The sequence below is a fragment of the Mustela nivalis genome, assembly GCF_964662115.1.
Source record: "Mustela nivalis genome assembly, chromosome: 18".
Lineage (NCBI taxonomy): Eukaryota > Metazoa > Chordata > Mammalia > Carnivora > Mustelidae > Mustela > Mustela nivalis.
In genome coordinates this window covers 37,367,471-37,381,760 of record NC_139037.1, presented here as the reverse complement: position 1 = coordinate 37,381,760, position 14,290 = coordinate 37,367,471, and the positions used below count along the sequence as shown (strand labels likewise).

The window sequence follows — 14,290 nt, the reverse complement described above, 5'->3', positions numbered from 1 at the left end:
GAGCAGGCTCGTTGGACTCATCTCCAAAACAGAGACAATAAAATCCTGTTTTAGGCCCCCCACATTGTGGTCCTTGGTTATAGGGCCCTAGAAAACTAATGAATCAATTCCCCTGATAGATGCCTCCCACTGCACTGAACACTTCACATACCAAAAAGATGGCATGCATCCTGGAGAAGAGACTGGGGGCTGCAGAGACCTCCTCCACCCCGGGACCAAGGAAGGAAGCGGGTCCTAGGCCCACCATAAGGGGCTGGAACTTCTCCGGACCCCAAACCCTGGCTCTCTGGCTGCCTTGGGAAAAATGACTGTCTACAAGTCTGGATCCAGAGTCCTGGGGCCCTTAAGCCTTCTTAGAGGTAATTTAAAGTAAAAAGAACATAGACCATAAGATTTTAGTTTTCAAAGTGACATCAAGCTTACTCATATGCTTAATTAAGAGGTCACAGGGTTTTTTTCTGTATGTGTGTGACCCGTGTGTGGCATTATCCAGCCCTGGGGCTGAGTGGGATTATCCTGAAAAAGCCACATAAGTTAGGAGCTGCTGACTGGAACTCTGGAAAAGGTGGGGGGAACCAGGCTCTGGCCTCAGAGGGCCCCGTGGCCCCCACACTACACTCTTCGCATCCAGCCTCTGCCCTCTACCCCAGCCCACACACATGCTAGATGGACACTTCACCTTGCGTCTTCCTCAAGCCTGCAGATGCTTCCTGGGGACCCTGTCTCCCTTTGGCCTTTGATTCAGGATCTCTGACCCTTGGGCCTAGGGCTGCTCCTCCCTCCCCTCACTCAGCAGGCCCAGAAGAGAGCCCAGGGACCTTGGGAAGCTCAAGGTGCTACGTTAATGTTTGGAGAATGTACGGGCCCAAGTCCCCGCCGGCTCTGTGAACGCAGCCTCGCATGCTGGGGGATTCTTGGACTCCCAGAATGGTGGATTGTGGATGGTGGGTTGTGACAGTGGGGGTGGGATCTGATTCCCTGCCTCTCTGGACACGAGGCTCACTTTTGGGACTCTGGAGATGTTTTCCATTTTCACACACTATGATATGAACAAAAATAATCTAGATCCCTACATGTTACCTCCTTTAACCTTCAGAATAACCCTGAGGGAAGGCGCGATTGTTGTCGTCATTTCCCAAATGAGCAAACTGAGGCCTAGAGAAGCTGAATGACCCTCCTGAGGTCACTCAGCCAGACCTCAGCACGGTAAGCATCACGAGGGCACTGTCTGGATGCTGGGTCAGTGCGCAGTCACCATGATGGGGACCCCACTGTGCACCTGTCATTCACAGGACCACGCTGCAGGAGGCCTGGCTGTCACTAGGAGACTGTGGTATCATGTGTTACAGCCATGGGCTTTGGAGTCGGCTTCCATTTTATGACTTCATTCATGTCAGAATGAAGGCCCCAGGTTGTCGACAGGTGCAACGTTTACTGGACTTCTCACAGTTCATCTTCTCTGGAGGGCCCTGACTTTGCAGTTTTTTTTCCCTTCCAGCATCTTTCCTGTCTACCAGTGCTCCCCTTCCCACCTCTGGGGGAGTCAGCAGCCCAATTCTTTAAGAAGCCGCTAGAGGGAGCTCCCCACAGAGAAATGGGAGAATCTCCCCCAGGCCTGAGCTGGAGATGCTTGAGCTATTCTTGCCTCAGTGAACTTCACTGTTGAAAGTCACCCAAACTCAAGTGTAAGCTGCAGTTCAGAAATGGGTGGGGCTATTTCACTGTGGCCAGGAACCCTGGTTAATGCTTGAGCCCCTTTCTCACCATGAGGACAGGAGGGATAGGGAAGTAACAAAATGATGATAGTTAAAGGGTACAAAGTTTCAGTTCTGGAAGATAAGTAAGTGCTGGGAATCTACACAGCATACTGCCTATTATAATAGCCTATAGCTATAAATAAATATAAATAATAAATATAAAATAATAGCCTATAGCTATTAATATTGTTGTATACTGAATGTGTACTAAGGAGGGTAACTCTTATAGAAAGTGTTCTTACTGCAGGCACACACATACAGAAGTGATAATAATAAAAAGGGCAGGAAGAAACTTCCAGAGTGATGGATAATTTTATGGTATAGATTGGGATGATGGTCTCACAGGTGTACACTTAACCACAAACTCATTGAGTTATATACATTAAATACGTACAGCTTTCTGTAAGTCAGCAAAAATGTAACTTTTTTTTAAAAGAAACATCTTATTGGGACACATATACACTGCAGTATGTGTATGTATATGTGTATGTATGTATATACACACATACTCCCAAAGTACCTTCCCATTTAAAAGAGGAAAAAAGAAGAAAACAAAACGATGACTCTGGCAGTTGAAAGAGGCCCATCCGCCGGGTGCGCTGGGCATCCAGGAAAGCCAGGCCGAGCGCTGGTTACCGCGAGGGCTTTGAACCAGCTGGACCCAGGTTAGAGTCTGGACCCTGACACTCCCTACCTGGGTGGCCTGGGCAGACTAACCCACCTGCCTCACTTCTATCCGTCAAGTGGCAGGGGCGACCATGCCTAGGTGGCAGGATTAAGTGTCAGGGCTCATCCATGGAAAGCCCCCAGAGCCTTTTTCAGATTTCTGATGGTTCAAGGCCAGCCTCTGTGTGTGTGTGTGTGTGTTTCAGGGTGTGCGGTGGGGAGGGAACCTTCTCCGTGCTCCCTCTGAAGGACTGCCTGCAAGCCCACCACACACACCCCTGCCCCGTCCCAAGAGGTTCCCCGACCTCAGCTTTGTCCTGGAAGCTGGACTCCCCCTTTGTGCCAGAGCTGAGACTGCTGACCCAGGGCCCCCCACCAGTGACCGCACCTGGAGGGGGTGGCACCACATGCTGGACTTCGGCCCATACATTCAGCAAACAGGAGTTTAGCCCCTGGGACTTCCACGGGTCACGGGGCTGTCTTCCGCGCGGGCGGAGGGCAAGGAGGAGGGCCTGTGGGCCGCAGGAGCAGGGATACTGAATCCCGGGCTGAAGGCCTCTTCCAGCTGCGGGAAGGTGCAAGGGGAGCCCCCGTAACACGTGCGCGGGCTGCGGTGGGGGCCTGGCGCCGGCGCGACACAGCGCAGCCTTAGGGCACCGGGACTGCAGTCCGCCCGCCACACCCGGGCCCAACCGGGGCCGGAGGAGAAGAGGCGCCGCCTGAGCCCTCGGGCTCCTCGGCGGGGCCCGGCCGGCGGCTACGCAGGCGCGGCGCGGCGCCCGGTGAGCGGAGACCGGAAGACCCCGCGCTGGCGAGCCGGAAGGCGGTGGGGGGTGGGGTCTGCGCGCCGGGGCGGCCGCGGGGGCGCGGAGACCCTGGGCGGGCGGGGGCCGGAGGGCGTGGGGGACGGACCGATCCCAGCAGGTGAAGGGCTCGGTGCGCGGGCGCGGCGCGGGGGAGGCGGAGCGCTGGGGCGCGGGGCCCGGGGGGCTGCGGAGCCGGGTCCACGCCGCTAGGGTATTCATTTTTCTCATGAAGACCCCGGGGCACGGAGAGGTTGACGTCACGCCAGAAGTAAGCGGCCGCGGTAGCTGGGGTCACAACCCCAGCGGCCTGGTAGGGCTGTGGCTCCCAGCGGGGCGCCACGTAGTGACCCGGATGTGTGATGAGCTCCCCAGCTACCCGCCTGTCCCTGCCCTCCTCAGTAACCCGGGGTGCGCGTCACCCTCCTCTGCGTCCCAGGTGCGTGGGTGGGGCGGCACGTGTTAGAACTGCGGGACAGAGTCCTAGAAGGATACTCGGTGAGTCAGCACCCCTGGCCTCGCCCTGCGGGGAAAGTTCAGAGATCACCAGGAGTGGATGTCAGGGATCTCAGAGGGGACAATTCCTACGGTGGGGACTGGTGGCTTCTTTAGCCTTTAAAAGAGGAAGCGGGGGACTTTGAGAGGTTGCAGATGACCTACTTATGGGTCCCTGGTCAGGTAAGGTCGCCCTGCCAGCGCCTATGGAAGACAGAAGGCAAGACCTGCTCAGCTTTGGCCTCTGTGGCTATGAAGATGGTCCAGGGGACTTGCTCTTTTGATTTTTCGAGAGAAATCAGGAATCAGATGGATGCGAAATCTTATTTTTAAATACTGGCAACACTTAGGTCATTGAAAAGCCTGGGGGGCTAATCTGACAGTGCTGGTAGGGTCCCCATGGGACCTTTGCACCACGGCCTACAGAGGTGAGGACACAAGACTTGCAAGAGTCAGGCCATACAGAGGAGTTTCATAAATTCCAACAGAGAAGTAGAAAGTACTGAGGATGGCAGGTGAGCAAGATCACTCTGACTCCTTAAGAGGCTCTGCTTTTCCATTTTTTTTTTTTTTTAAACACAGTGCATGGGTGTCTCCGTTAGCTCTGAAGCCTTCCTCTCCCTGCTCTCTCACAATCTGGTCCATCTCAAAAAGCCAGGCTGCAGTCCCAGGGATGGGCTCATCTCCCTCTTCCCCAGAACCTTGCTGTCACCAGCAGACCAGCCTGGTGCTTGAAAGAAACCAGGGCTTCAAGTTGACATTTGCCTTCCCTGTGGCTGGCAGATGGGCTTTCTGTGACCAGAGCCCGTGTTGTGGACAAATCTGATGCTGAAATAGGTGTGAAATGGGGAGGGGAGACCCCATTCCCACCCTCTGAGGTCTGTCCCCATCAGAGTACTCTTCCTCCCTCCTCCCTCCTTACTGGCTTCCTTGCTGCTCACGGACAAAGGCAATCTTGGAGTGGGAGGGAAAGCAGGACTGGCTTCCTTCCTCAATCTGGCAGTCCGCAAGAAGTCAGGAGGCTGGGCTTTCCAGCAAGGACTCAGGAGTTGGGGTGACAAACCTTTCTTCTACAAGAGTCTGTTGATGCTCTGAAGTCTAAAATGATTTTCACATGGAAATTAAACCAGCTCTGTCTTGCATTGAGGCAGCCACAGTGCCACGTCTTGCTGTGGTGTGAAGCTGTTGAACCCAGCCAGAGGTGAGCCACATCCTCTCGTGCCCTCCCACACACTGGGACACCTGCTGGCCCTCCAGGTCTACAGAGCCCTGGGCTCCTGCCTTGGGCTGGTCTGCCTGGGCTGAGTGGAGGTTGGGAGTAAGTAGTCTTTGCATGATGATGTTTTATTAGCCCCTGTGGGTTTGTATGAAGTCATTCAGAGTAGGTGGGAAGCTAGGTTTTTAGATAGACCGCAGAGTGTGAAGTGGCTGTTTCCTGCCTCCTATCTGTGCGTTTTCTTGCTGTGCAGAAAGTGTTTCCAGAGTGTAGGTCTATAATCGTGCAGAAACCCTGCTTTAAGAGCAGTGTCTGGGCAGCGTGCCCTGGCCAAGAAGCCAACTTGGCAGCCATGCTTGGGGTCTTCATGTGCCTGGAAACGGGAAGCTCACTGCCACCCCCAGAGGGGCCTTCCTGGGTCCGAATTTCATCTCCCTTTTTCCCAGCATAATGGACAGATAGAAAGCTGGATAGAAACCAGATATAAACTATCTGACGATTAGGTGTTTTACAGGAGAATTGTTAGCTTCTTCAAAGTTTTACCATGGAATTAATTCCTTTGATTATCAATATGCGAATTAAATTAGTATTTGAAATAAAGCTCATTTGCATAGCTTTACAGCACCATGGCTACTGGGTAAATCAAGTCACAGCTTCCATTCCCTCATTTCTCAGTGACTTCTGCCATGTGCAGTCCCTTTGCTGTTATAAGGCTATTTTATTATTGTGACCTTCGTGTGTGGAAAGTCGTGACCCTCACGTGGGCTCTCTTCCAGGGTGGAGAAGGCGGCATAGACTCTGTCTACAAGGGGTTGCAGTAGTGAGCAAAGGGGCAGGAAGCCCGGAGGTGTGCTGGCAGGTCCAGGACACATGGTGCCAGAGCGGGGGCAGGTATTTCTGACTTCTCCTCTAGTCCCTTGAGCACCCCTGCAGGGTCTGACCCTCCATTGCCTCTCCACCCCACTTAGTCAAACAGACACTTTGGGGGGTGCTTGTTTGCACTTTCTGAACTCGAGGACTAAGTAGCCGATGTCAGATGTCTGGGTCATGGTCTCTTAGAGTCTTACTGTCCGAAGTGGGGTGCGCATGTGGAGAATCACTGATTCAGAACATGGTAGGGGCGAGAGCCCAGGACACTTCTTACCTCCCCTAGGACTACAGAGAAATTTTGAACCCCCACTGTGGTGACCCAGCAGACCCACAGGCTTGTTCTAGGGGCTCAAAATTCTCTTCCAGGATCGAGAGGATGATTCTACAGGAGTGTCTAGTTCTGGATTTTTGTTGGGTCAAAAGGAGACGTAACCAAGAGTTCTTGAGCAAAGGGTCTGCCCCAAACTTTGCCAAGTTCCTTTAGGCACTGCTTGCGTGGAAAGGGGAGTGAAGGAAAGGAAGTGCCCTTCTAGCCTTGGGTCCAGCTGAAGCCACGAGGAGAAGCACCAGCCCATGGTCTCTTTGATTTTACTTCCGGGTCCTGTCAGGTGTCCCGTCAGTGTTGTGGCTCTCTCTATTCCCCCTGACCCTGGGGCAGAGCCCACCCTGCCTTTGCCCTGTGTGCCTGCCAGTTTCCCACCAGTGTGGCCAACACTTTCCTGACCACAAGAATTATTCTAAGGTCATTGTTCCAAAGGTCCATCTGTCTGTCTATCCAAACACATGAAAACCTCTGGAATTCTTTGGTTTATTTTCTTCTCTGGTTGTTCCATCTTACTGGTCATCCTTAGGGCCATCCTGTCCCTGCCTTTACTGTGCCCCACACAGAACTGGATGGGCATTAGGAGCGGTTGCTTATAGAAAAGCCAGTGGTGTGTATCAGTAACAAACATTCATTTAGAGCCATCAGGTCTCAGGGCCGCATGTTCCAGACTCACAACAGGTACTTTGCATCCATTCCCCTTCGACCTTTCCAGAATCCAGCTTGTAGGTGGCTTATCTCCCTTTACAGGTGAGGAATCTGATGCTCAGCTCAGGGTCACGGGGCAGGCAGGTGTGCGCACAGGCCAGGATGGTCACGGAGCCCAGTACTTTCCCCTTCTCAGGCTTGGCATGAGCTCCGTTGTCCTGTCACACGACAGAGGACTCGAGGCTGGGATGTTCTGCCCTCTGCCAGGCTCTGTGCACTGGGGCTGCCTGAGCCAGCAGGAAGGCCACAGACAGGAGAGAGGGCACGCTTGCCTCACTTGTGATGAACAGATGCAGCTTGTGGCTGGGCCTGTTCCGTAATCTGTCATGAATGAGAAGTTATGCAAGGAAGACCTCTCGTGCATTCTGCGGGTTCTGTGTGCTTATTAACTAGCGGCTCCCCAACTTCTTCTATGACAAGGAACCCATTGCATCACTGGGTGTGTTGGTTCCGCATACAGCAGAGCTCCTGTTCTCTGCATGAAGCTGTCCTCCAAACTCTAGCAAGAGTGACATTTGGGTGCAAATACTCTGACACTCATTAAGAGTTTCCCTTTGAAATGCTTCCTTCAGGGCTCGCCAAGATGCCCATCGTGATAGAAGATGTCATGAAGCTGCTGTGCTCCATCTCTGGGGAGAGGAAAATGAAGGCGGCCGTCAAGCACTCTGGTACAGGTGCCCTGGTCACAGGGGCTGTGGCCTTCGTTGGTGGTCTGGTCGGAGGTCCACCTGGACTAGCTGTTGGTAAGTGTAAGCTTCCTGCAGGGGCAGCCAGCTCAGCGGTGTTGTAAAAAAGGCCTTTGTTACCACAGAGACCTTACAGAAGTCCCTGTCCTGTGGGAGATGTTTGTCGAGTTGAGGTTACTTCTGTGACATGGTCTTTGTGGCCCGAATTCATCCCATTGAAAACACAGGCTTCTGAGTGTGAAGGTCTCAGACATGCAGGGCATTCTTGCAAATGACATATGACTCATGCAGACCTGGAGGGCGCCTCTCCCCTCAGGGATGTGTCTGGACCTCTGAAGATATCAGGGTGTCCTGGGTCCCTTGGATGGTCTCCTTCCCCTGTCACCATTACATGTCACTGCAGAAGGGAAGCAGGGAGGAAGCTGGGAGGTGCTGAGCACCTCCTAGGAGCAGATGCTGTCTGGCCATTTTATGAGCTCATTCATGGAGACCATCCCATTCTGAAACCAACAGTCTAATGCAGCAAAAGCAGCAAACAATCCTAGGATGGTCATCCCGGTCCCCCGTTTTTGCCACCTTCTACTTGAGAGCCAGTTTTTGGCTATGAATGAAGGTTTGGCTGATTTTCCCACCATTTCTTGGAGCCAGAAAAGGTTGCTTCCTACATCTTAGAGTAGGAAGGATTCTGGTGTGGTCTCCCCTTCGGCCAGGGTGGCACCAGAGAGCGGGCTGCTGTGTGGGTCTGACGTGAGGAGGGGCTGGATTAGGCCTCCTGTGAGGTGCCTCACATGGACCCTGCAGCACAAGGGAGTGATAAAGGCATGGTCTGCTGCATTGGGCTCAGCAGATACCTCACTGAATGCCTGCTCTGTGCTAGGCAGCCTGTGCTGGGGACGTGGGAGAGCTCACAGCACTGCCTGCAGTCCTCCCATGAGCACAGGCTAGAGAGGTGACTGCCTGTCTGCTTCTGTTTCCGGCTCCCAGCATGACTTCCTGCCCTGTTCTGCCTTTCTGTGGCAGGATTGGCGTTCAAGGACGTTTCATAATGCAGAGCTCACACTGGGGAGTAAATCAGTGTGTGGGTGACCCCAGACCTTCCACTATACATTTCCCTTTCCCATCTGTGAATTAGGGAGTCGTAACCTCAGCCTCTCACCATCTAAGGAGCAGCCAGTCGGGGAGGAGATGTGGCCACGGCCTCCTTCCTCAGTGACATTCTTTATCTCTGTCCCTGTCCCCCCATCTAATGTGCTCAGGGGAGGGCTTGATGGGCTCATTTATCCTAGAGCTGTTCCCAGATGCCATTGTGGGAGCACATATCTTATTCAGATTCTGTCAGAGCTGGTAGAGAACAGGACGTCTGCCAGGGGAACCCGGGGATTTGCTCCTTGAAGCCACTAGTCGTGGGCGGAGCATCATTTTACCCAGAAAACCAAGGAATTTTCTCTTGTCCAAAGAGTTAGTAATTTGCTGGTCAATATTCCTGGTGATTGTTTGCATGAAGTGCTGCTTTAAATCAAATATTGACATTCTCATAAAGGTTTAGTGCAGTTGATTGAAATGTTTGTCAGCTCTGAGCTCTTCATGGGTGTCGTGGGCTAAAGTTCAGTAAAACCTGTAAATGACTGGCTTCCCTTCCCCAAATCCTCCCTTCTTTTGGAGCAGAGGGGAAGGGTGACCAGGGGCAGCACTCAGTCTCCTGGGCCCGCTGCTGGCTTAGCTCCAGGGGAGCTGTGTGCCTCCAGATGCCTCCACACTTGGCTTCCTGAGAGGGTGCAGCTTTTACTGCCTGCTGGCGGGGTCCAGCCCACAACCGGGTTCTCTCCGTCCTGGGCTATATTCTCTCAGATAAACCTCTAATTCTGCAGCAGTAGTAGAATTACAGACACGTTGGTGAGACTGTGCAGAGAACGCCCACATATCCCTCACCTAGTTCCCGTAACATTACCACCACGGTGCATTTGTGAAAAGTAAGAAACCAACACTGACGTGTCCCTACTAACTGGTCTCCAGACTTTCTTTGTACTTTGCCCGTTTTTGCATTACGATCTTTTCCTGTCCCAGAATCCAGCTCAAGGGATCACAGAGCATTTAATCCTCATGTCTCCTTACTCCGTCTCCCCAGTTCTGTGACAGTTGCTCGGACTTAGCTGTGTTCATGGCCTGGGTACTGGTGAGGAGTCCTGGGCATGTACTTGTAGAATGCCTCTCTGTTTGGGTCGGCCTGATGGTTGCTCATGCTTAGCCCAGGGTTGTGGACCTTGGGAAAGCATACCGCAGACAGCGGTGGGGTGCCTGTCTCATAGTGCCATTTCAGGGACATGTGACACCCACAGCCTCCCTATGTCCACCTTGATCCACCGGTTAAGGTGGTGTTTGCCGGTTTATCCACTGTGGAGTCAGTGTCTCCCCTTTCCACACTCTGCTCTTTCAGAGAGAGAGTCACTAAGTCCAGCTGGGCTGTATCTATTAATATCTGATGACTGCTATTTAATAATCATGAAACTTTTTCCAGGATACACATGTGGGATTCCATGTGGTAGCAGTGGGCTGGCGAGGGGTAGCCCCCACCCCTTAGACACGACCCTGTTCTTCATCACCCACAGGCTCACTCAGTCCTCTTCACTCCTTTCAGCTACCTGCCTGTCCCCAGAGGGCGCCTGAGTTTGAGACCCCTGCCCCAGGGCGCCTTCCTTAGCAGACCTGCCCCCCACCCCCAATCATATAGAAGTTTCTGTGGACATAAGGGCTTCAGCCTTGTGCATCTTATTCCCATAAGTCCTATAAGTCCCAACGTTGTGCACCTGAAATTTGATCATAAATTTACCTTTAAAAATAATGGTTATGCCCTTTTGGGGTCACAGGAAGAAAAATAGTTGAGTGAGTTATATTTGATAGTTATCATCATACAGCTCTCGAGGGCTGGCATGAAAAATAGTTGCTACCCGGGTAAAGGTCTCCTTCTGTGTCCCCAGGGTCTGTTAGCCACAGGATTTCACTGGAAATTTCCAGAGTTCAGGGGCAAAGAGCATAGTATGGAGAAAGCTCAGCCTCACCACTGAGATGATTCTCCTTGCAAATGCACTGGCTTCTCAGCTCTGTCTTTTAAGATGAGAGTTTCATGGGAAGCAAGAAGCCTGGAGAAGATTTCAGTTCTCAGAGCTGTGCGGTGGGAGATGCTTTGTGCTGTGTCTGTGAGTGCAGCTTAGGGAAGGGCACATTGGGTGTCAATTATCTGAGCCAAATGGACTGAGGACCCCAGAAACCCTTGCCCGCCGCACTATGGGGTGGAGCAGACATGAAGCCGAGCCTGTTCCCACCCGTGTGTCAATGTGCTCACTCGTCACGGCAGTGGACGTGCTCCCAGCAAGGGTCTGAGGCCACCATTTATGAATAAGGACCAACTAACTGAACCTTCCTTGTTTTCAAGGAGGGGCTGTCGGGGGCCTCTTAGGTGCATGGATGACAAGTGGACGGTTCAAGCCAATTCCTCAGATCATAATGGAGCTGCCACCCAGTGAGCAGCAAAAGCTCTTTAATGAAGCCTCCACCATCCTCAGGCACCTGGACTGGACGGACGCTGTGCAGCTGACCACACTGGTCATGGGCAGCGAGGCCCTGAAGCAGCAGCTGCTGGCCATGCTGGTCAACTACGTCACCAAGGAGCTCCGGGCCGAAGTTCAGTATGATGACTAGGTCATTCCTCCTAGAAGTGGGGATCTCATTTAGATGATTCCTGGGCCTCCCAGGCGGGGACGGGGAGTTGGGGAAGCCCCACACCATCATGGATTACCTAAATGGAGTGAAACCTGCTGGAGAAGCTCCTATTGTGCTGTATCATGTTCTGGAAATTATTTATGAAGACACTGGATTTTGAGTCGTGTGCACTAATAATGCATAGTGACACCCCTTTTGCTTGGAGGCTGGTGAAAAGTGAAGCCGTGCCTGCTGCAGACGTGGATGACAGCTTCTTGAATCCACGGTCATTCATATGGGGGCACAGCAGGAGGCCTCTGTGTTCCGTCTCCTCACCTGTGACGATGAGCCCTGTCTGAAGCACCTATTACAGGACTGGTTCCTCCCCTGGGGCTCAGGGGTTTAGGGCCAAGAGCTGCCCCGTGCCGGAATCATGTTTACCTCATGTGTCGCCTCCCTGACCAGTGGCTGAGTGGCCCCATGGAGGGGCAGTTGCCTGGGGAGCGAAGCCAAAAACATCCAGGCACCCAGCCCTTCTCTACTCAGCACACCTGGGCCCTCCTCTTCCCAGGGGCTTCGTCTCATCATCGGACAAGTCGTGGTAGTTCTTGAATTTTGCTTTTAAAATGAAGTACTTACAGCAAAGAAAATGACTCTTTCTGATGTGGTGGGATCTAAGCAATGCGTCCACCCTGAATTTTCCCTAATACTGTATTCCCTTGGCTTTCAGAACCCTAACTTGACTAGGTATCATCGAATTGCAATAAATGTTTTCTGAACAGGACTTTTCTCACACATTTTGTGTCAAAGCATCTCTCATACCCAGGGTCATACACGCAGCATACAAGGGAAGGTTCGGGATTTGTGCCTTTAAAGAATGACAGAAGCCCCCCAAGACCAGTGCCTGAGACGAGCTTTCCTGCTTTGGCCCCTCTGTGCTGTCAGTGTGCGCACAGGCTCGAGCCGCCCCCAGGTCCCCAGGCCCCAGGGCAGGACAGCGACTTAGGGCTCCCTCTGATGGGAAACAGCGCAGGCCTCCCTGGAGTATGGAAGCAGGCAACCCGCTGAGGAGAGTTGGTGTTCTGACACCTCTGTGTGTGTAGAGAAAACTTGAGGATGAATGAGAATGCACCTGACTAAGGCCAGGGAGGGACTTCGGCAGACGTCAGGGCAGGACCTCTGAACTAGGACCGCCTGTCCCCTGGGTCTGGGAGCGTTGGGCCCAACACATGAGCAATGAATGGGTGAGGCTTCCCCCAACCCCCCATTCACCTTTCTTGAGACTCACAGACACAGGATCCTACTTGGGAGGTCCTGCCCTGATGTCCACTTGAAGTCCTTCCCCTGACTGCCTTTATTCTTGGGAAAAACCCTGACCTAACTCCTCAGGAGTTCCGGGTCAGACGGAGCAGGCCTTGCTGAGTGAAGTCTTACTACTACCCTGACAGTCTTTTGGAGAGATTCCTCCAAGTGAAAGTGCTGGATTAAAAAGTATGCGATATTGTGAAGGTTGTTACATTCAGTCAAAATTCATTCTGGACAGTGAGTGTCGATAACTTGCTCTCCTGACACAGGGTTTGGGGGTATGGGATGATAGAGTCTTGAACCTTTATTGATTTGGTGGGTAACTCCCACCATCTTGGTTTGATTAGTTTTTCTTTGCTAGTGGGGGTGACGAGGCCAGGGTCGCCTGCTGGTGGCCATCTTCCCAGATGGGGTTGAAGCCCTCTGGGCCCCCGTGCCTGATTCCCAGCAGAGGGTGAGGGGGCCCCGGCTTGAGCAGAGGGCTGGCCCCTGTGGCTGGCAGGGCAGTGTCTGGCTGGGCAGTGGCCACAAGGTAGGCAGGAAACAGCAGGGGGCTGCCAGCAGGGCAAGGAGGCAGCTGAGGAGGAAGCCTTGGTGGGGGGACCCAGTAATTATAAAAAGAAACCATCTGTTCTGGGCTAGTTATTAACCTGCTTTGGGCGTTGACATGACAGCGATGAGCAAGATTTTTCACAGGCAGATGGTGTATTTTTATCTAGAATGAACTTTTTTATTTTTCTGTTTTTTGAGATGTCTAGCTTGGAAGTAAACATGACTGGGGTGTGTTGCAATGCGGGATCGGGGTGGAGGTGGGGCTCCAGGTTTGGAAGGAAGTGGTCCTCTCCTCATTAATTATTGCGAGGTGCCATCTAGTGGGCAAGTAGGGCATCCTCTCTCTTTTCCCTCCCTGCCTTCCTGGGTCACCTGCCAGACCAGCATGTGGCTCCGCAAGGAGACCTTTTATGAGTTTCCCGGTCGGGGTGGGGGGGGGGAGGCTGGGGTCTTCCTGAGGTTTTAATAAGCCATGAACGGAATATCAGCCACATCTCCTGCAAGCTTTCTTGCGGATAAACCTGAATGTGTGTAATTCTGAACAATCAACATATGGCAACTAAGAAATACCAAGAATTCGTCTATATCACACAGGGATAGGGGACTGTCTGATGCATTCTCAGTTTGTTGGAGGGGATAAATGACTATTAGCTGGAGGAGGCTTCTTGGACGACTGTGATAACGGTGGGTCAGAAGGTGAAGCTGGGGTCTGGCCGGCTGACTTGCAGCCTCGGGGCAGCTGTGGGTTCCCCACATGCCAGCAAGCAGAAGGAGCAGAAAAGGGTTTCTCTCGACTATCGAGATGGTGGCTGTTCCTTAAATTTGTGTAAATTTTAATGGAAGGACGTTACTCATTCTCATCTGCAATTAAGAAAATGCCAGGATAATATCCAGGCAGTGTCTGTTATGTAACAATCAATTGGTACAAATAAAAACAAATGCTCAATCCCAGAACTGGCAGGGCTGGAGGAAGTCACCACACAGAGCACAGGCACGCACCACGGGGCGCAGGTGCACACCGCACGGGGCCGGAGAACGTACCTGGTGATGCCTTCCGCTGGGAGGGTGACTTGAAGAAAAGAAGTCACAGGAACCATAAAACTGTATATATTTTCCAGCCAACACATTTCACTTCAGGGGAAACATTCCAATAAAATAATTCAAGTGGAAAGAAGATAGAGATAGTCATAGCACTGAGGTTTACAGCAGCAGGA

General features: G+C 52.5%; 1 protein-coding gene across 10 annotated transcripts; it reads left to right on the top strand.

Moving 5' to 3' along the window:
- Positions 1-2,892: 2,892 nt before the first annotated feature.
- Positions 2,893-12,003, top strand: LOC309853705 (protein C19orf12; the record flags this gene model as incomplete). 10 transcript variants are annotated; one of them, XM_082712081.1, is made up of 4 exons in its annotated part: positions 2,893-3,205; positions 5,714-5,828; positions 7,410-7,580; positions 10,954-12,003. In XM_082712081.1, the coding sequence occupies 2 exons, from the start codon at positions 7,421-7,423 to the stop codon at positions 11,217-11,219; spliced, it is 426 nt and encodes a 141-aa protein (XP_082568207.1). In that variant the 3' UTR covers positions 11,220-12,003. The 10 variants fall into 10 exon arrangements, with proteins under 10 accessions (XP_082568207.1, XP_082568210.1, XP_082568205.1 ...); XM_082712079.1 differs by lacking the exon at positions 2,893-3,205 and adding an exon at positions 3,262-3,347; XM_082712082.1 differs by lacking the exon at positions 2,893-3,205 and adding an exon at positions 3,332-3,497.
- Positions 12,004-14,290: the final 2,287 nt, after the last annotated feature.